Source organism: Zea mays, chromosome 7, assembly GCF_902167145.1.
Source record: "Zea mays cultivar B73 chromosome 7, Zm-B73-REFERENCE-NAM-5.0, whole genome shotgun sequence".
NCBI lineage: Eukaryota > Viridiplantae > Streptophyta > Magnoliopsida > Poales > Poaceae > Zea > Zea mays.
The window spans coordinates 26462057-26482758 of record NC_050102.1 but is presented as its reverse complement, the minus strand read 5'-3'; the positions used below and the strand labels follow the sequence as shown (position 1 = coordinate 26482758).

At 48.3% G+C, this 20702-nt stretch overlaps 1 protein-coding gene across 1 annotated transcript; it reads right to left on the bottom strand.

Moving 5' to 3' along the window:
- Positions 1–17027: 17027 nt before the first annotated feature.
- On the bottom strand, positions 17028–17810 carry LOC103633783 (60S acidic ribosomal protein P2). The gene has a single exon (XM_008655464.4). The coding sequence runs from the start codon at positions 17694–17696 to the stop codon at positions 17283–17285; it is 414 nt and encodes a 137-aa protein (XP_008653686.2). The 5' UTR covers positions 17697–17810; the 3' UTR covers positions 17028–17282.
- Positions 17811–20702: the final 2892 nt, after the last annotated feature.

Genomic DNA, 20702 nt, shown 5'->3' with positions numbered 1-20702 from the left:
CATATTCCTATGGAGTGGGGTCCCTTGATCGACGCCAGAATTCATGAAGGAATTGTTCCATGTATGGCGTCACCTCTTCAAGGTTGGTCAATACATATAGCATGATATGTCGCCACTCTTCATGTGTCGGGTCTTGGTGGTCGAGCCACTTGCGCTTCCGAGTTGGCCTCGAAATATGCTAAGGTTCGATTCATTGTCGCCATCATTGTAACGAGGGGGTGGATTATGCACGCTCGACAGTTTGTCACCATAATAAGTTGATGTGAAGTTTGAGACCTCCTCTAGAATGTATGCCTCTGCAATGGAAGCCTCGATTTTGCATTTATTTCTACATTTCTTTCAAATAGTCTTTAAACATCTCTCGATTGGATAGCACCAACGTCCCTGCACGGGGCCCCCCATTCGTGCCTCATAGGGGAGATGAAGAATCAAATGCTGCATTGGATTGAAGAAGCCGGGTGGAAATATCTTCTCAAGCTTACACAGTAACACGGGTGCCATTCTTTCCAAATCTGCAACCACGGTCCGAGATAACTCTTTTGCACAAAGCTGACGGAAGAAATAACTCAACTCTGAAAGCGCTAGCCAGACATGCTTAGGGACATAGCCTCGAACCATCGCAGGAAGAATCCGTTCAATCCATATGTGGAAGTCATGACTCTTCATCCCTAAGACTCGCATAGTAGATAAGTTCACCCCCCTACTCAGGTTAGCTGCATACCCATCAGGGAACATCAACATCTTGATCCACTAAAGTACTTCCTTCCTCTAGGCCCTGCTTAGGACAAAATCAGCCTTAGGCCTTCTCCACGTCTTTCCGCCACTTGGCGGCTTCATCTCTAGGTTTGGTCTATCACATAACGCTACCAGATCCACTCTTGCCTTCACGTTATCCTTTGACTTATCAGGAATGTCCATAATTGTTGCCCATAGTGCCTCGGCAACATTCTTTTCAGTGTGCATCACGTCAATGTTGTGTGGAAAGAGCAGGTCGTCATAATAGGGGAGCCGAGTCAAGCCAGACTTATGTGTCCACATATGCTGCTCACCATATCCCACAAAACCACCTTCTGTATTAGCCACGAGCCCATCTATATGTTGACGAATTTCGGCACCAGTCATCATTGCAGGTGGGTGGTCTGTCACTATGACACCTTTCGTAAAGTTCTTGATGTCTAGGCGGAATGGATGGTCAGCAGGGAGAAATTGTCAATGTTTATCGAAGGACGAATATTTGCCACCCTTTTTCAACCAAGTGAACCTTAGAGCTTCCTTGCAAACTGGGCATGGGAACTTACCGTGAACACACCAGGCACAGAATAGCCCATACGCCGGTAAGTCATGCATGGAGTACTGGTACCAAACATGTATTCTGAAGTTTGTCTTCGTAGCTCGATCATACGTCCATACCCCTTCCTCCCAGGCACGTACCAGTTCATCAATCAAAGGCTCCATGTACATGCCCATTTTATTCCCCGGGTGTCCGGGAATTATCAACGACACAAATATATTCTGCCTTTGAAAGCACACACCAGGGGGGAGATTGATTGGGATAACAAACACGGATCAACATGTGTACGGGGCAGCGCTCATTCCATAGGGATTGAACCCATCTGTGGCCAACACAACACGTACATTACGAGCCTCTTCGGCTTTCTCACGGTGAATGGCATCAAAGTGTTTCCATGCTTCACCATCGGATGCATGCACCATCTTGTCAGGATTGTATCGTTTTCCATTTTTGTGCCATGTCATCTGTTTTGCGGATTCCTCTGTCATGTACAGACGATGGATCCTTGGTATGAACGGAAGGTGCCGTAGGATTGTCAAGGGGATGTCGAGCTACCTCTTCTGTCCATCACCAGAGTCTACCTCCATGAACCTAGACGATGTACACTTGGGACAGTACTTTGCCTCCGCGTATTATTTCCTAAATAGCACGCAGCCCTTCGGACAAGCATGAATCTGCTTATACGTCATCTTGAGTGCACGAAGGAGTTTCTGTGCCTCGTACATGCTCTTTGGCAGAATGTGATCATCCGGAAGCAGGCTACCAATAACCGTCAATAAGCCATCGAATGCGTCTCTACTCATATTGTACTGCGACTTGAACGCCATTACACGCCCAATGGCATCTAGTTGAGAAACCTTTGTCTGGCCGTGAAGGGGCTTCTGTGCCGCGTCGAACATGTCGTAGAACGCCTTTGCAGTCGGCTCTGGCTCATCATCCATACATCCTCCCGTGTACTGTGCCTCCTGATAGTTGTTCAACATATCCGCTACCCCCGCATCCGCGTCATAATCCTCGACACGTTGTCTCAACACCTCCTCTCTCGTACGATGCGCTTCACCATGAAATATCCACCGAGTATAGCCCGGCGTAAACCCATTCTTCCAAATATGTTCTATCATGGCCTTCTTTGGTTTTCTTTTCCGGTTGGCACATTTGTTGCACGGGCATGGGACTAGACTCGCTCCTTTAGCAGCTTCGCCATATGCCCGTTCCACGAAATCATCAGTCTTTCTAATCTATTAAGTGGTGACATCGTTCCTTCCTCTACGGCCCGTGTACATCCACTCACGGTCCTCCATCCTCTAACAGAAGTCTAGCAACGGAAAATTTCGGTAGCACCTCCCCTGCACGGGGAGGTTTTGAAATCCTGCAAATAAAACTATCAGCACGATGGCTGACATCCACACATAATTCAACGGCACGATGGCCGGCAATCAACAATACTACATATTAACCTAATCATACACGTATTAAAACTAATTATTTCATATAAATCATACACGTAGAACATAAAGCAAGCGATCACCTTGGAGGTTTGGTCGCGAGCGAGACGACGGGGCGCGGGCGAGACGACGGGTCGCGGGCGAGGCGGCGGGCGGGTGAGGGCACGGCGGGGGCGGTGGGCGGGGGCACGGCGAGGGGCGCGGGCGAGGGCGAGGGGCATGGCGGGGGCGGGCGAGGGGCACGGCGAGGGTGTCACACCCGGGTTTTAGGGGCACCAAGACCTGGGCGCGAACATAATCACCAGGTGTGTTGGGACCAAGTCTCACACATATGATGAATCATGGCACAGGATCGAATGTCACATCTTTACTACATAACAGGAGTTCTATACAAAATAAATAATTACATTATAAGGAGACAACGGTCCAGCAACCCAAAGTTGACTGGGAGACGACGGCCTAGACCTCTCACGAACACGTCACAGCATCCTCCATGCGCCTCATCCTGCGGTACCTGTTCTTGACCTGTGGGGGGTGCGAGACAGCAAGAGTGAGCCCACATACGTTCATCGCTCAACAAGTTGTGGGGAATAATGTGCATGAACTCGCCAAAGGTGGGAGCTCACGTGAAGTGTAAGGCTTACCAAAGAGGATGGTTAGAGCTGAGCATTGCTTTTAAAGTTGGTCAAAATTTTATTAGCAATTACTAAGTATAAGTAAATACCAACCCAATTAAGTAGAAGAACAGAAGTAACAACATCACCTGCGATGCAATGCATATGACAAATTGAATTTAAGTCCCATAATTTAATCATGTGAGGGTCCGAGCTGCTCAAGACCGTGAGCACGGCTAGTATACCAGTTTTACACTCTGCAGAGGTTGTGCATCTTTACCCACAAGTCATGTTACCCATTTGCCACGGGGTTGTACGGGGCCCATACACCTCTACCAAGGAAGCGAGGCAAGGTAACACTACGAGTCCTTTACAAAGTTCCACTAGCTTCAGAAAACCCGCTACAGTTTATAGGAAGCTCCAATGCAGGGATCCCTTGCCTGACCGCCATCGCAGCAAAATCAACCAAGGACCTCCCTACACTGACCACTCCCCTACTGCCCTTGCCCCTTTCGGGTATGGTAGTCCTCCACTAGCTTTCCTAATTAATCAGCCAAGGGCGTCCATAAACCCTTGTGGTAGCACTGTTTTCCCGGGTGGTCGCTCCATGTTCCAATTAACATAATGATCTTATCATGAACAGTAAATAACAACTGATAACAAAAGTGTAATCATGAATAATGTATCTCCATATCCAAAACCACATATAGCACTAGCAAGTACTACCCAAACAGTTCAGTGGTAAACAAGGCATAAAGATAGACAAACTAGGGTAACCTATTAGGTCCCATCAAAATTAACCTATGCAGATCATTATGATTAATTAGGACATCAGTGGGTAAAAGACGTGATCAAGGGCACAACTTGCCTGGGACTTGAGATTCCAGGTACCAACTTTCTCTTCAGATGACACGTGTCCTCACTGCTAAACGTAGCAATACAGACAAACATTGTATAGGCAAAATTAACATTACACCAAACATATATGCAAAATACATATTAATAATCTATATATTGAAATAAGATCATAGGAACAGGAATTATTAATTTTGGAGTTATAGATTTTAAGTTATGGATTTCTAAAGATTCTATGTGCTTTGTACAAGATTAATTAGGATAACAATTTTAATGTTACTTTCATGTCAAAACAGTGACACTAAATGATAACCAATAATATTACAAAATTATAGGAATTGGAATGGATTAATTTGGACTTCATATGAATTTTCTATGGATTATACAAGTTTTACAATTATTTTTTTATACTCAAAATCAATTTCTAAATCTCTTTTCTCTATTTTCTTTAATTCCTGGACTGGGCGCACTAATACAAAGAAGGTCGGGGTTTATTCTGCAAAATCTACCAGACACAGGCTTCCCACGCACAGGACGGCGAGTTGATTATTTAGAAATCCAGGGGCTCTTATGCTAATCCACACAGCCGAAGAGGTATCAGAGAAGATCAGTCGCTGGATCCGCAACCATTGGCACAGATTAGATCTTCACTTTATCGAACCGGTACGCAATCATACCCGTTGGATCAGCTATCAGCATTCTAGATTTTATGAAGCCCAGACCGATCCTAGCCCACGGATTCAGATCCAATGGCCCCAACGCGACCCCGAACCGGTACGGCAGGGTTTAATCTGAGCCACCCAAGCCCAAGTGGACGGTTCTGATTCTTCTCACTTCCTCGCCAATCGCAACCACCCGATAGGGATCAGACGGCCAGGAGTCGTCCTCCTCCCACGGTCCAAAGTCGGCGGCGCGCAGATTCCCCCAACGGTGCCCATGGCCGGCGATGAGACATACGGCCAATCGAGCCCCCAAACCGCACACCAGACGCCCCTACGCGAAGAGGAGAACTAGGCGAATCCTATGGTTAGCGGCTCACCTCCAATTGGTGGTCAAGGCGAGCTGGCCACGGTATGCGGCGGCTCCACGGCAGTGACGGCGCTCCGGCAAGAAATTGCCAGTACACCGGCGGTCCAACCTTAGCGCAGGAGCCACGGCCACCTTCGCGGCACCACGACGAAGCTCACGGACCCAACTCCAGGACCCCAACGATGGTAAACTTGCCAAGCCCCGATGGCGACCAACTCCACCTCTCTCACTCTGTGCTCGATGTGCCACGGGGGTTTTCTGGTGATGGGCAGGGGCGGCGGTCGGGTTTTATAAGCAGTCCCGCGAGGATCGAGTCCAGGGGGCCGCGAGTTCCATGGCAAGGAGGTCGGCAGGAGGCAGTTGTGTTGCACCAAGCTCGCAGGGTTGTTACGAGCAGCGGCCATATCCTTGACTGTGGAGAAGAGAAGTCCGACGCTTGGGCCCCACATGTCATTGTCGTGGATTTTGGGTGGGTTGTTGGCAAAGTTACTGCCAGATGGGACCCGGCCGGGTTGTTGGAACGGCCAGTGACATCCACGCGGATCCCTGGGTTCAGTTCATGCGAACGCGAGGGGGAAGGGACGATTCCGACCGCTGGGCCCCACGCAGCAGTGGCCGAACCAGTGCGTGGAAGTGGAGCCAGGCCGTGGAGGCTAAGGAAGCAAGTGGTCGTGGATTGAGAGAGCCGGCCCAAGTCGAGTTCTGGTGTTTTTTTTCTTTTTTTTCTTTTTCATTTCCATTTTCTATTTAGCTTCAAATTTGTTTCTAGTTCGAAGTTCAATTATTCAAACTCACATTTATACTCCTATTTTATTTTTTTCGGATTTTCCAAATGTCTCATTTGAAATCCAAATGTGAATATCAACCATATTATTTTAAAGATTACTATTTTATTCTCCTTCTCATATTTGACTCAAACGATATTGACTTTATTACAAGTTTCTTTTCTCATTCCCTAATTCCCAAAGCATTATAATAACTATATGTTTATTTATTTTATTATTTATTTATTTTTACTAATTTTGGGTCTTACAGAGGGGCACGGCGGCGCGGGCACGGCGGGGGCGGGCGAGGGGCACGACGAGGGGCACGGCGGCGCGGGCACGGCGGGGGCGGGCGAGGGGCACGGCGGTGCGGGCGCGGGCACGGCGAGCGCAGTGGGCACGGGTGAGGGGCACGGCGGCACGGGCGTGGGCACGGCGAGCGCGGCGGGCGCGGGTGAGGGGCACGGCGGGCGAGGCGCGGGCGCGGTGTGCGAGGGGCACGGCGTCGGCACGGGCACGGGGGGCGCGGCTGGCACGGCGGGCGTGGCGCGGGCTCGGCGCGGGCGTGGGCGAGGTCCTCCCGGGCGCGGTCGCGGCGGCGGTGGGCAGTGGCGCGGTGGGCGAGGGTGTGGCGGCGGTGAGGGCGCGGCGGCGGCGCGTGTGAGTGAGGAGAGTGAGAGAGTGAGGAAGAAAGCGCTGACCGTTTGGTATGTACGCGTGCTTTGCCGAGTGCCCGTGATCCGTCACTCGGCAAAGTTTTTTTAATTTTAAAATACGCTTTGCCGAGTGCCAGATCGCTGGCACTCGGCAAAACCATCTTTGCCAAGTGTCCTCTGGGCGACACTCGACAAAGACTCTTTCACTATTCTTTGTCGAGTGTCACCCAGCTGACACTCGGCAAAGTACATTTGTATTTTTTTATTTTCCCAACCAAAATTTTTGTGGTGTGTTCCTACACTATGTAGACCTACATGTACCATTTTGGGACAATTATAGCTGTGTTTTCAATAGCTATTAGATTTAGTTCGTTTATTTGGATTTCTTCGGAAAATTCAGATTTGAACTGCAGGTCACTCAAAACTTGGAAAACCGTGCATGCAAAAATGATATTCATGCTACTTAGCACAAGTTACGACCGATTTCAGGAGCGGACCGGAAACTTCAAGCACCATGCTCACTCAACGTGGCTGTGAACTTGCCATCCAGGTGTTTAAAAATTGTATAAAACACAAACAAAGTCAGAAAATCATGAAACATGTCCACGTGTCATGATATCATATGTAGGGCTGTGATAAAAATTTGAAAATTTTTCGAGAAAGTTGTGAGACACTATGTGTAGAAACCTAAGAGAACTACACATGAAATCATAGAGTTTCAATGTGGATCTCTTAAGTTTCTACACATAGCGCGTCATAGGTTTCTCGAAACTTTTTCAAATTTTTATCACAGCCTGTACATATGATATCATGACACGTGGACAAGTTTCATGATTTTCTAACTTTGTTTGTGTTTTATACAATTTTTAAACATGTGGATGGCAAGTTCACGACCGTGTTTAGTGAGCATGTTGCTCGAAGTTTCTGGTCCGCTCCTGGAATCGGTCATAAATTATGCTAAGTAACATGAATATCATTTTTGCATGCACGGTTTTTCAAGTTTCGAGTGACCTGCAGTTCAAATCTGAATTTTCCAAATAAATTCAAATAAACGAACTAAATCTACTAACGATTGAAAACTCTGTTATAATTGTCCACAAATGATACATGTAGGTCTACATAGTGTAGGAACATACCACAAAAGGTTTGGGAGACAAAATCTAAAAAATAAAAATATACTTTGCCGAGTGTATAGAGAAGACACTCGACAAAGAGTCCTTTGCCGAGTGCCCAATATTTGGCACTCGGCAACGTAGCCTCTTTGCCGAGTGCCAATCCTCGGCTCTCAGCAAAGACTAACGGCCGTCAACTTTAGGACGGCCGCTGACGGACCTTTGCCGAGCACCACCTTTGCCGAGTGTTTGACATTCGGCAAACATGTGTTTGCCGAGTGGGGTCCTGTGCCGAGTGTCTAGCACTCGGTAAAGAGGCTCGTTGCCGAGAGCCGAACTTTACCGAGTGCGGCTCTCGGCAAAGCCTGCTTTGCCGAGTGCCCGACAAAAGGCACTCGACAAAGAGGCCGACACTCGGCAAAGCCTCGAATTCCGGTAGTGTATGATAGCAGAAAACAAAACATTTTTTAGTAATAAACTATTATCATTCTCAAGCACATCCACTATAGATTTTAATAGAGTGTGGCATTGATATTTGAGAGACAGAGACAGTACTGTGGAATAACCAAGTGAACACAAAAGGAGAATAACGATCTTATGAGTCAACATAGCTCAAATCAAATATGAAATAAAAAATTTAAGCTCATGTACAACATAAAATTACGAATTAGCTACAGAACAATATTAGAGCAAAGTAGAAAATGCAGACTTGGAGTTATCCCAAGCTAGCATCTCACTGGAATCAAAATGTCTAAGAAGTTAAACTATTACACAAGGATTAAAAAATTTCAAATTGTAAGCAACTTCAAAGAGCAAAACAATTCACCAGACTTCTTAGACACATGCTTCTTTTCTCTAGTACTTGAAATCTTCGTTTTGTTTGGGCTAGTAATATCATGACTATCAGCGAAAGCTGAACTAAACACCTACAAATTCCTTTGTGGCCACTTGATTATTCCTTCGTGGCCATTGTAAGGAACTTCAAACAGTTGAAACCGCCTGCTCAATCCAAACAACCACATAGTTGTAGCCTTACCACATCAGTCGGGTCCTTAGCAGCTCAGAATCGCTTGGACCTCCGTTGGTTCAATTTTTCCCTTGGAGAAACACCATCTTCATGATAACAACAAAATAGTAGCATGTTGGCTGTGACTCACCAATGGCCATGTCAAGGAGCCGAAGAGGTGGTCGATGTAATAAAAAGGGATATTTACATTCCACCCACTAGTCTGCCCACCTTGCTCATATCTACCCTCGTCCCAATACTCTCCTCAGTTTTGCCCTCCCACATCCGCACGAGGCTCAGAAATAGCCTCACGGCGGCATTCTGTCCCGTCCAGGCTCTTACAGGTGGACCAAAGCCTTACAGGTGGGCCCCGCGACCAACACACTTTCCCCTTTCCCCGTAATAATAAAAGTGACATCTTTACATGAATTAAGTAAATAACGATTAGATGAACTAATGGTTCACTTTTGAAGCAAAAACAAAGAAAAAAGTAAGAAATGTAGCTCAAAGAGTGACGTTGTAATTGAATGTTATGAAACTTAGAGAGAGATGTGCCCATTTCTGAAGCATCCATTGTTACACTTTTGCAAAACTACATGGCCTATTTATCTCAAGCAACTAGATCCAAATTATGACTTCCTGCCAAGTTTCACTATTTTTCAACAATATTTGGTATTTATTTATTTATTTTTGGCTTTAAAAGGCATTTCAACCATATAAATCAGTAAATAATAATAAAAAGTGACATCTTTACATGAAGTAAGTAAATAATGGTTAGATGAACTAATGGTTCATTTTTGAAGCAAAAACAAAGAAAAAAGTAAGAAATATAGCACAAAGAGTGACATTGTAATTGAATGTTATGAAACTTAGGAAGAGACGTGCCCATTTCTGAAGCACTTATTAATACACTTTGGCAAAAACCTGATGGCCTATTTATATCAAGCAACTAGGTCCAAATTATGACTCCCTGCCAAGTTTCACTATTTTTTGACATTATTTGTTATTTATTTATTTATGGCTCTAAAAGGCGTTTAAACCATATAAATCAGTAAATAATAATAATAAGTGGCATATTTACATGAAGTAAGTAAATAACAGTTAGATGAACTAATGGTTCACTTTTGAAGCAAAAACAAAGAAAAAAAGTAAGAAATATAGCTCAAAGAGTGACGTTGTAATTGAATGTTATGAAACTTAGGGAGAGACGTGCCCATTTCTGAAGCACCTATTGTTACACTTTTGCAAAACCTCATGGCTTATTTATATCAAGCAACTAGGTCTAAATTATGACTCCATGCCAAGTTTCACTATTTTTGATAATATTTGGTATTTATCTATTTGTTTTTGGCTCTAAATGGAATTTAGTTATTTGTCGTTATTTAGTTTGTTTTGCATATGTTACTTGAAAGTCTTGCATGTCTACTTGGTCACTATGATTTGCTAAGGGTATCTTGTGTGGAGTTATGCGGTGCAGGTTTGAATCCCTCGTCCCCCCCCCCCTTTATGGCCCTTTCACTACACCAAAATCATACACTTCCTACAATTTTTTAACTTCCTACAGCCAGCTTTTATAATAAACCGTAGGAAATAAATAACTTCCAAGAGGCAACTGGTAGCTCTAGGAAATAAACATAACTTCCTACGGTATTTTATAAAAGCTGTCGGAAGTTAAAAACGGTAGGAAGTTAGCTAACTTCCTACGGCCTCCTCTAGAAAGTTAGGTTTCAGCTGTTGACCAGTCAAACGAAAAGCTAACTTACTACGGCTGGCTCTAGGAAGTTAGTTGCCCAGCTAACTTGCTACGGCCTCCTCTAGGAAGTTAGGTTTTAGCTGTTGACCAGTCAAACGAAAAGCTAACTTCATACGACCGGCTCTAGGAAATTACTTAACTTCCTAGAGTAAATGTACAAACTCTAGAAAGTTACGTAACTTCCTACGGCTTTACTCTAGGAAGTTATTTTTTATTTTAAACCTCTTCTCAACCTTATCTCTTCTCTCACCTTTCTCAACCCCGTCTCTCTCGCGTCTGTCTCTTCCATTGGAGCTGCCCGCCACCAGCCTCCCCCGCCGTCCATGCCACCAGCCGCCCCCGCCGTGCCCGCGCCTGCCCCTGCGTGCCCCCGCCGCGCCCGCGCCCGCCCCCGTTCTTGGCCCCGTCCGCCGCGGACGCCTCTGCCCCGACCCAGTCCGCCACGGCCACCGCCACCCCCGGCCCCGTCCGCTGCGGCCGCCCCCGCCTCCGGCCCCGCCCGCCAGCCCCGCCCGCCGGCCCCGCCCTCGCCCCCGCCGGACTCGAGTGGGCAACGCCAGCGTGGGGAGACGACACAGAGAGAATCAAAGCTTAAAATACTTGTATTTTTCTACTATTTATGTTGTATATTCTTCTATTCGATAGATGGGTAGTCATACAGCATACTAAAATTTGCCTAGATCTATTTCCTTAGAAAAATATATATATACTTGATGTGCAAGTTCTTAGAAATTTCGGCAGAGGGTTCTCTTAGCTATTTATTTAGTATATACAATATAAGAGACAGATAGACAGTGCCTGATTGACAGGCTGTGCACAGGATTGATTCTCTTGTGTCTTGGAAATTTTTTCAGTATATATATAAGATAAGATAGTAGTGATAAGTAGTGGCGAGTTGTTGAAGGAGATCCCATGATTAAAGCAAGTATGAAGCCCTACTGCGTGGCCATCATCATACAACTGATCTACACTGGCATGTTCGTGATATCCAAGGCTGCTTTAAACTAGGGACTACGTGTTCATCTTCTATCGCCAGGAAGTTGGCTCCCTCATCTTGCTGCCTACAGCTCTTCTACAAAAGGTATGTGGCAATCATCTTTGTATCGCCAGCAGGCAGCAGTAAACTGTTCGATTAATTCAGATCTGTTTACCTGTGGAAATTGCCTTTCAGGATTACGGTAGGGGTGAACCTATACCACGTGAGCCTCAAGTTCACCACTGCAACGGTGGCATCTGCGGCAGACAGCTCGCTCCCGGCCGTCACCTTCTTCCTGGCGGTGCTTTTGAGGTTTTTATCATCGATATCATAGCCTGCCACCTCGATCTTTGATGCAGCCATCACTTTTTTTTCTTGGCACGGTGCTTAGGTGAGCCAGCAAGCTAATTAATAGTTCTGCTAGCTATAACATCGATATGTCTGGCCAAGCAAGCTAGGTTTATAGTAATATTTGTATTTTTACGTAAGTTCAATAGGTTTATAAAATGTTGATACACATAAGAGTCTTGCAGAGCAGGGATGAAAACAGTATGTTAACACCAGCATTGAAATAATGTTGCTTAATTAATTACCAGGATGGAGAGAGTGAAGCTGAGGAGCGCTTCAGGCATAGCCAAGGTCGCCGGCGTAGCGCTCTGCCTGGCGGGAGTCTTCACCATCGCCTTGTACACCGGCCCGTCCGTGAGCCCTATCAACCACCACCGTGCCTTCGCCTCTCAAGACCCAGCACCGAAACCTGTTGTAGTTCCCAGGGGGTATGGATCAAACGGACGTTGCTCATGGTGGTCAATGATGCTGCTTGAGACTTCCATGTTATTGTGTTCTGATACTTGAGACTTTTATTATGACTATGTATGAGATATTGTCTCTTATTAGTACTGGATGATGAGATGTGCCTTATTATGACTATGGATGAGACTTTTGTGATGTAATTGATTAGACTATGGATGAGACTTTTGTGATGTAATTGATGAGACTATGGATTTAAATATTGTTATGTGATTGTGTGTGAGATGTTTTATGTGAAAAATATGTTGTGCTATATAGCTGTTGATATATTTATTATGTTGTGGAATGTGGAGTAAAATAAAAATAAACAGCAATTGTAATGCTGGTCAAATTAACTTCCTAGAGGCTTATTAAGCCGTAGGAAGTTAGCCAGCTACCTTTCTAGGGGCTACAGTCAGCCGTAGTAAGTTAGTCGTAGGAAGTTAGTCAGCTGACGGCGCTGACGGCGTGAAGCTACTAACTTCCGAGAATCTACTAACTTCCGAGAGGCCTTTTTGGCTGTAGGAAGTTAGCTAACTTCCTAGAGGGCTCTAGGAAGTTAAACTAACTTCCGACAAAAAATTTCCGAGAGCCAAACTTCCGACGGGATGACTTAACTTCCGAGAGTTTAGCTAACTTCCTAGAGTTTAGGCCTAACTTCCTAGAGTTTAGGCTCTAGGAAGTTTACTATTTTGGTGTAGTGTTTTTTGCCAATTGTGACGAGGAGTTAGGACATGCCGCCAGCCATTTTTTTACAACCATATGATAGGTTGCTCTATTTGAGGCACATGCAAGAGAACAACAACAAACTATAACTAGAGATGTCAATGGGGAATCCCCCATCGTGTTATACCATCCCAGACTCATCCCCATCATATTTGATACATCCTCATACCCATCATGGGTGCAAAACCCATCCCCATTCGGGTTTCGGGTCCCTAATGGGTCCCCATCCCCAATTAAGGGATAACTAGTTACTAACAACTAGTACAAACTATCCAGATTTCATACATCACCACATCGGCAAGCACTCATCCATGAAACATGATCCATTCATCCATCCACCAAAAAAGAAATCATTACTTGGGACCAATAGAAGAAATGGAGAAATGGAGTCTCCTTAGCTTCCTTGGTCACCATCCGAGTTTGTTGGCGCCTGAGAATTCATGGTCATCATCGTCGTCCTAGGCTCCTAGTAGTCGGCGTAGTGTATGGCTGGTTATTTTAGGGTTTTGTCTTTTTGCTAGTTTGCTAGTTGCCTTGTTGGGTTAGGACCTCGGGTCTGGTGCGCTACTGTGCTGGGCTTGGTGGCCGGCTCGGCCTCAACTCATTCATACAAATAGGACAGATGTACACGTATGAATACCCATGGATAATCGGGTTCAGATTATTGCATCTGAAACCCATACTCGTTTACCCAATGGGTGGAGATTTTGTTCCATATCCATACCCATGGGGACAATTCTTGTCTCATACCCGTACCCTAATAGGGGAATTCTCCACGGGTTAGCGGGTATCGGGTCCCCATTGACATCTCTAACTATAACACACATATTTCATCTATAGTTCATCCATAATGCTTACAGCTTACAATTGGCCACAACAAAATTCTAGTGCTTACCACCTTGGTTCATAATGAAAAGTAAACCAATAAAAATCATAAAAGCACAAATGACTAAAATGTAAATAATTTTGTTGAGGTTGCCATTTATCTTCTTCAATTCAATTGCTAGATGCCCAACTTCACAGGCACATCTGCTTTATTTGCACCACATAACTCTTCTCCAAAATTAGTCACCATCAATTGTGTAGCACCTTGTTCTTGCTCAAAATTGGACTGTGTCTGTTTAGTCATACCACTCAAGCGCAACCATTCGATGTACTCATCCATCCACATAAAAAGTTGCACTTCTTAAGAATCTAATATAACAACAACACAAAAAACACATAATTAATCTAAAATCACATGACACAAAGGATGAATGATAAACTACATAAACAAACAAGGGAAACGATCATGAACCTTGTTGGGTTGTGATTTGCTTTCGCACTTCACGAATTCTCTGTCATAGTTGTCGTTTTCTGACTTTTTCGTCCTGAGCCTCATGAATGGCTGTGACCGGGGGCAATCAGGACACTGGATGAGACGGACATGGTCGAAGCTGGGAAAACCTTGCACTCTATTGGATGAGCTCGCACGCGACATTCTCTATGGAGGCGGACACCAGGAGTACCCGGCGTTTGGGGCTTACTGGAGGGGTGATGAGGATGCTGCTCGGAGAAGACTCTCGCCGGAGCACTGCGCGTAAAACGCTCACCGAAGACCTATCCTAGCTGCTCTCGCCGAGATCCACCCGCCTCTCGCTAGAGCACTGCGCGTGCAGCGCTTGTCGAATACCTAACCTAGCCGTGCTCGCCGAGATCCGCCCGCGCCTCTCGCTGGAGCCTCGCTCGCGCAGCGATCACCGAAGATCCGGTCGCGCGCGCGCTCGCCTGCACCGCGTGGAGATCCAGCCTCCACTAGTACAAATAAGCTCTATAGTGATGGTTGTAAACCTATTTTTACTGTTGTTTCTTAGAACCGTCGGTGCTAGGGGCCAGTAAAATCATCATTTTTACAAGCGGGTAACTGAGCACAAATTTATGTAACTCGCAAGTCACGACATTTTTTGCACAAAATTAGCGCGCTACGCGGTTGCTAGGAATCGAACTGTCAACCTCACCTCGCACCTACCTCCACTACCACTCCACCTATTGCATGCTTTGTGTCTAATATGTAGTTTTTATCCACATATTACAACCATTTGAGTGTAAATTGCTTGTTTGAGATCGTAAACGAATTCAAATAAAAAGGTTATCAACTACAAAGTTGAATAACTTTTGAAGTTCTACAACTTTTATTTTGACACTTTTTTCATCCGAGGTTTACGAAATTTGAATTTTAAATTGGACATACTTAGATTCAATTTTTGAGAACCGAAATAAGTTCAAATAAAAGAGTTGTGAACTGCAAAGTTTCATAACTTTAGAGATCTACAACTTTTATTAACTTTTATTTTGGTAGTTTTTCATATGAGGTCATTTAAAAACTCAAAAAATTAAGGATAAAAATGATTTCTAGTGGCAGTTCTTTAAGAAAACTGTCACTAGAAATCGATTTCTACATACAGTTCCTTAAGAAAACTGCCACTAAATATCATGGAGTTTTACAGACGGTTTTCTTAAGGAACCGTCTGTAGAAATCGATTTATAGTGGCGGTTTTCTTAAGTAACCGTCATTAAAAATAGCATAGGCGGTTGATAATCGAATCCGCTTGCTCCGCAGGCTTTGAGCATTTTTCTACTAGTGCACGCCTGCGCCACCCATGCACACGCGGAGAACCGGACCGTGCACGCCGCGCCCGCCTGCGCCGGTGGCCGCTCGCGCCGAGCTTGTCTGCGCCGAGATTTGCCCGCGCAGCACGCCTACGCCGCGCCGGAGCCTGGCCTGCGCTGCGCAACTCCCGCCCGCGCCCCGCCCACGCAGATCACGCCCGTGTCGCGCTGTGGTCGGACGCGCCCCCGCCTGCTCGCGCGGATCCCGCCCGCGCAGCACGCCTACGCCGCGCCGGAGCCTGGCCTGCGCTGCGCAACTCCCGCCCGCGCCCCGCCCACGCAGATCACGCCCGTGTCGCGCTGTGGTCGGACGCGCCCCTGCCTGCTCGCGCGGATCCCGCCCGCGCAGCGCCGCGCACAGGAGCGAACCTGGGAGCGTTTCACGTGGAATCGTTTGGGAAGAGAAAGCAGGGAACGGGGCAAAGGGGAAAGTGTGTTGGTCGCGGGGCCCACCTGTAAGGCTTTTGGTCCACCTGTAAGAGCCTGGACGGGACGGAATGACGCGGTGAGGCTATTTCTCAGCCTGGTGCGGATGTGGGAGGGCAAAACTGAGGAGAATATTGGGGCGGGGAAAGATCTGAGCAAGGTGGACAGACTAGTGGTGGAATGTAAATGTCCCTAATGAAAAACCGACTTAAACACCTTCTCGTATCATAGGTGGTGGGCGCTGGCTGCAGGGAGGAAAACAATGGGTAGGGGTTCCAGTGGTGCGGAATCAAACGAGCAGGATATGATCGAATGTGTACCCGGCCCTCGGAGTGGAAGCATGTTGTTGAACTCGAGGCCGTTGGGGTTGGAGCAACGGAGGTCGATGGGGACGAATGTGTCGGGCTCGAGCATGTTGTCAAACTCGAAGCCATTGAGATTGGGGGCTGAGTTCGACGGGAACGTAGGCGCCGGGCTTGAGCTCCATGGGCTCCTCTTCCATGTCAGCGGGTAGAGATCTGCCAGCCACCGGTAGAACGCTGGGACTCCTAGCCCTATCTCCGACCGACCTGTTCTACCGCCTGATCTCCTCCTTGCTCTGGACTCCCTCTCGTGGGGCAGCGCTTCTGCGAGATCCTAGCGCCGCAGTGGTGTGCGCTGGTTGTTTCCTCCTTGGTTCGATCTAGGGGAGGAGGAGGATGGGTGAAGGCTATGGGGGAAGGGGAAGGAGGGGTGATGGCCACGCGCGCTTGCCAAGCCTCGTCCTGAGGCTCTAGTGGGAGGACAAAGCGGAGAAGGTGAGCAGAAGGGCGAACAGGGTGGCGGCCGCTGAGGCAAGGCAGGCGATCCATTCTTATCGCGCTTTATAATATTAAACAAAAGATTTCACTCGGTATTATGAGAAATGCAAGACCGTGACTGGAACAAACATGTGGGTAGCCGGACGTCTCAAACATGTATTAACTACTGAAATTGATTAGAACAGCCTCAGATCAATCTCCGATCAGCAAGATCATCCGGGCAAAACCCTTCGATCGGCATCAAACGCAGGCTCTATCCTGGATCTAGACAACAAGAGCATGCACCATGGTTTTATTACTACAATAATACAATACTACAATCAGAGCAACAAGCAAACACTAGCAGGACAGGGCGAGGATGGCATCGATCGGTCCACGTAGGGTTGCACGATCAGTCGAAGAGGTTGAAGAGGGCTACGTCGTCGTCGTCCTCCTCCTTCTTGGTTGCCTCCACGGCCTCGGCAGCGGCAGGAGCGGCGATCACGCCAGCCGCGGCTCCTGACGGCGCGTAGGCAAGCTGCTCCCTGCCCGTGGCGATCAGCTCGGCAATGTCCTTGACCTCCAGGAGGGCTAAGAGCCGGTCGAGGCGATCCTGCTCCACCTCGGCGCTGATGGAGATCAGGATGCGACGCACGTCATTCTTGGTCGGGAGCGCCGGGGCCGGGGCAGGGAGCGCGTCAACCCTCTCCTCGGTGGCGGCGTCGGCGCCCAGGCTCTCCAGCAGGTACGCGGCGACAAACTTCATCTCGGACGCGGTGGGTTGCGAGAGCTTGCAGAGCTGGGGTGCGGTTGCGAATGGCGGCATGGTGGGCGTTTTGGGAGCGCTACCGTACCAGGCGCCGTGGCGGCGCTTATAGGCAAGCTGGCGAGGAAGCGGGCGGGACTCGAGCTCGTCCGGGCTGGGCCGTCCGTGGCTGGCTCGCTGCAGCTACCTTGGACGCGAGGAAATCGGACTCGGAGTCGGAGCGGTTAGAGTATTCTCCGAAGTTCAATCGTATGCTTCCAAGGAAGCGAGGAAAGCGGAGCCCGAGCGGTTAGAGTATCTCATTCTTCTCTCTGTTATCTCGTTCTTGTACAAAAAGTGTCTTCTATATCTCATTCTCTTAATTTTGAAAGAAATCTCATTCTATATACCTTAAATGTATAAATTTAAAATATATTTTGCTCTAAATATTTGTATACCCTCGTATATGTATGAAAATAGATAGAGGTGGAAACTAGACTGTATAAAGAGAGGATAGAGAAACATTCTCTATATTCACTACCGGAATCGCAGGCTTTGCCGAGTGTTGTATTTTTTGTCGAGTGCCTTTTGTCGGTCACTCGGCAAAGAAGGCTTTGCCGAGTGCCGCACTCGGTAAAGTTAAGCACTCGGCAAAGCGACCTTTACCGAGTGCTGAACACTCGGTACAGGACGACGCTCGGCAAAGACAACTTTGCCGAGTGTCAAACACTCGGCAAAGGGGGCTCTCGGCAAACGGCCGTCAGCGGCCGTCCCAAAGCTGACGGCCGTCAGTCTTTGCCGAGAGCCAACGGCTGACACTCGGCAAAAAGGTTCTGTGCCGAGTGCCACATAGTAGACACTCGGCAAAGCATACTTTTCCGAGTGTCTACTATAGACACTCGGCAAAGTTTATTTTAATTTTTTTTTATTTTGTCGGGGACCATAATTAGGGGTACCCTCAAGACGCCTAATTCTCAGCTGGTAACCCCCATCAGCATAAAGCTGCAAAGGCCTGATGGGTACGATTAAGTCAGGGATCAGTCCACACGAGTGACTCGATCACGCTTCACCCGAGCCTAGCCTCGGCCAAGGGCAGCCGACCTCGAGAGACTTCCGTCTCGCCCGAGGCCCCCCTTTTTACGGCGGACACATCACCGGCTCGCCCGAGGCCTTGGCTTCGCTCAGAAGCAACCCTGACTAAATCGCCACACCGACTGACCGAGTTGCAGGAGCATTTAACGCAAAGGTGGCCTGACACCTTTATCCTGACACGCCCCCCCCCCCCCGGCAGAGCCGACGTGACCGCCGTCACTCCACCGCTCCACTGACCAGTCTGACAGAAGGACAGCGCCGCCTGCGCCACTCCGACTGCGGTGCCACTCGACAGAGTGAGTCTGACAGACAGTCAGGCCTTGCCAAAGGCGCCACGGCGAACTCCGCTCCGCCCGACCCCAGGGCTCGGACTCGGGCTAAGACCCGGAAGACGGCGAACTCCGCTCCGCCCGACCCCAGGGCTCGGACTCGGGCTAAGACCCGGAAGACGGCGAACTCCGCTCCGCCCGACCCCAGGGCTCGGACTCGGGCTAAGACCCGGAAGACGGCGAACTCCGCTCCGCCCGACCCCAGGGCTCGGACTCGGGCTAAGACCCGGAAGACGGCGAACTCCGCTCCGCCCGACCCCAGGGCTCGGACTCGGGCTAAGACCCGGAAGACGGCGAACTCCGCTCCGCCCGACCCCAGGGCTCGGACTCGGGCTAAGACCCGGAAGACGATGAAACTCCGCCTCGCCCGACCCCAGGGCTCGGACTCCGCCCTGGCCTCGGCCGAACGACCTCCGCCTCGCCCGACCCCATGGCTCGGACTCGGCCTCGGCAACAGAAGACAGACTCAACCTCAGCTTCGGAGGAGCCCCCACATCACCCTGCCTAGGGCACAGACCCGCCACGTCAACAGGAAGCGCCATCATCGTCCTACCCCGAATCGACTCGGGTCACGAAGAACAAGACCGGCGTCCCATCCGGCCAGCCCCGCCGGATGGGCAATGATGGCGCTCCACAAGCTCTGTGACGACGGCGGCCCCCAGCTCTCTTACGGAAGCAGGGCGACGTCAGCAAGGACTCGACCGCTCCAACAGCTGTCCCTCCGCCAGGCTCCGTCGCACCTCCGACAGCCACGACATCACGCCAGCAAGGTGCCAAGACCTCTCCGGCTGCCACATTGGCATGTACCTAGGGCGCTAGCTCTCTCTCCGCTAGACACGTAGCACTCTGCTACACCCCCCATTGTACACCTGGATCCTCTCCTTACGACTATAAAAGGGAGGACCAGGGCCTTCTTAGAAAAGGTTGGCCGCGCGGGACCGAGGACGGGACAGGCGCTCTCTTGGGGCCACTCGCTTCCCTCACCCGCGTGGACGCTTGTAACCCCCCTACTGCAAGCGCACCCGACCTGGGCGCGGGACGAACACGAAGGCCGCGGGACTTCCACCTCTCTCACGCTCAACTCCGGCCACCTCGCCTCTCCCCCCTTCGCGCTCGCCCACGCGCTCGACCCATCTAGGCTGGGGCACGCAGCACACTCACTCGTCGGCTTTGGGACCCCCCTGTCTCGAAACGCCGACAGATTTTGTCTCCCAAAAATTTTGTGGTATGTTCCTACACTATGTAGACCTACATGTATCATTTGTGGACAATTTTAACAGAGTTTTCAATCGTTAGTAGATTTAGTTCGTTTATTTGAATTTCTTCGGAAAATTTAGATTTGAACTGCAGGTCACTCGAAACTTGGAAAACCGTGCATTCAAAAATGATATTCATGTTACTTAGCATAAGTTACGACCGATTCCAGGAGCGGACCGGAAACTTCGAGCAACATGCTCACTAAACATGGTCGTGAACTTGTCATCCACATGTTTAAAAATTGTATAAAACACAAACAAAGTCAGAAAATCCTGAAACTTGTCCACGTATCATGATATCATATGTACAGGCTGCGATAAAAATTTTAGAATGTTTAGAGAAAGTTGTGGGACACTATGTGTACAAACCTAAGAGATCCACATTGGAACTCTATGATTTCATGTGTAGT

What these genes read in the sequence shown, in the direction of transcription:
- LOC103633783 (XM_008655464.4), bottom strand. Translation starts at nt 17,696, where the DNA reads ATGCCGCCATTCGCAACCGCACCCCAGCTCTGCAAGCTCTCGCAACCC.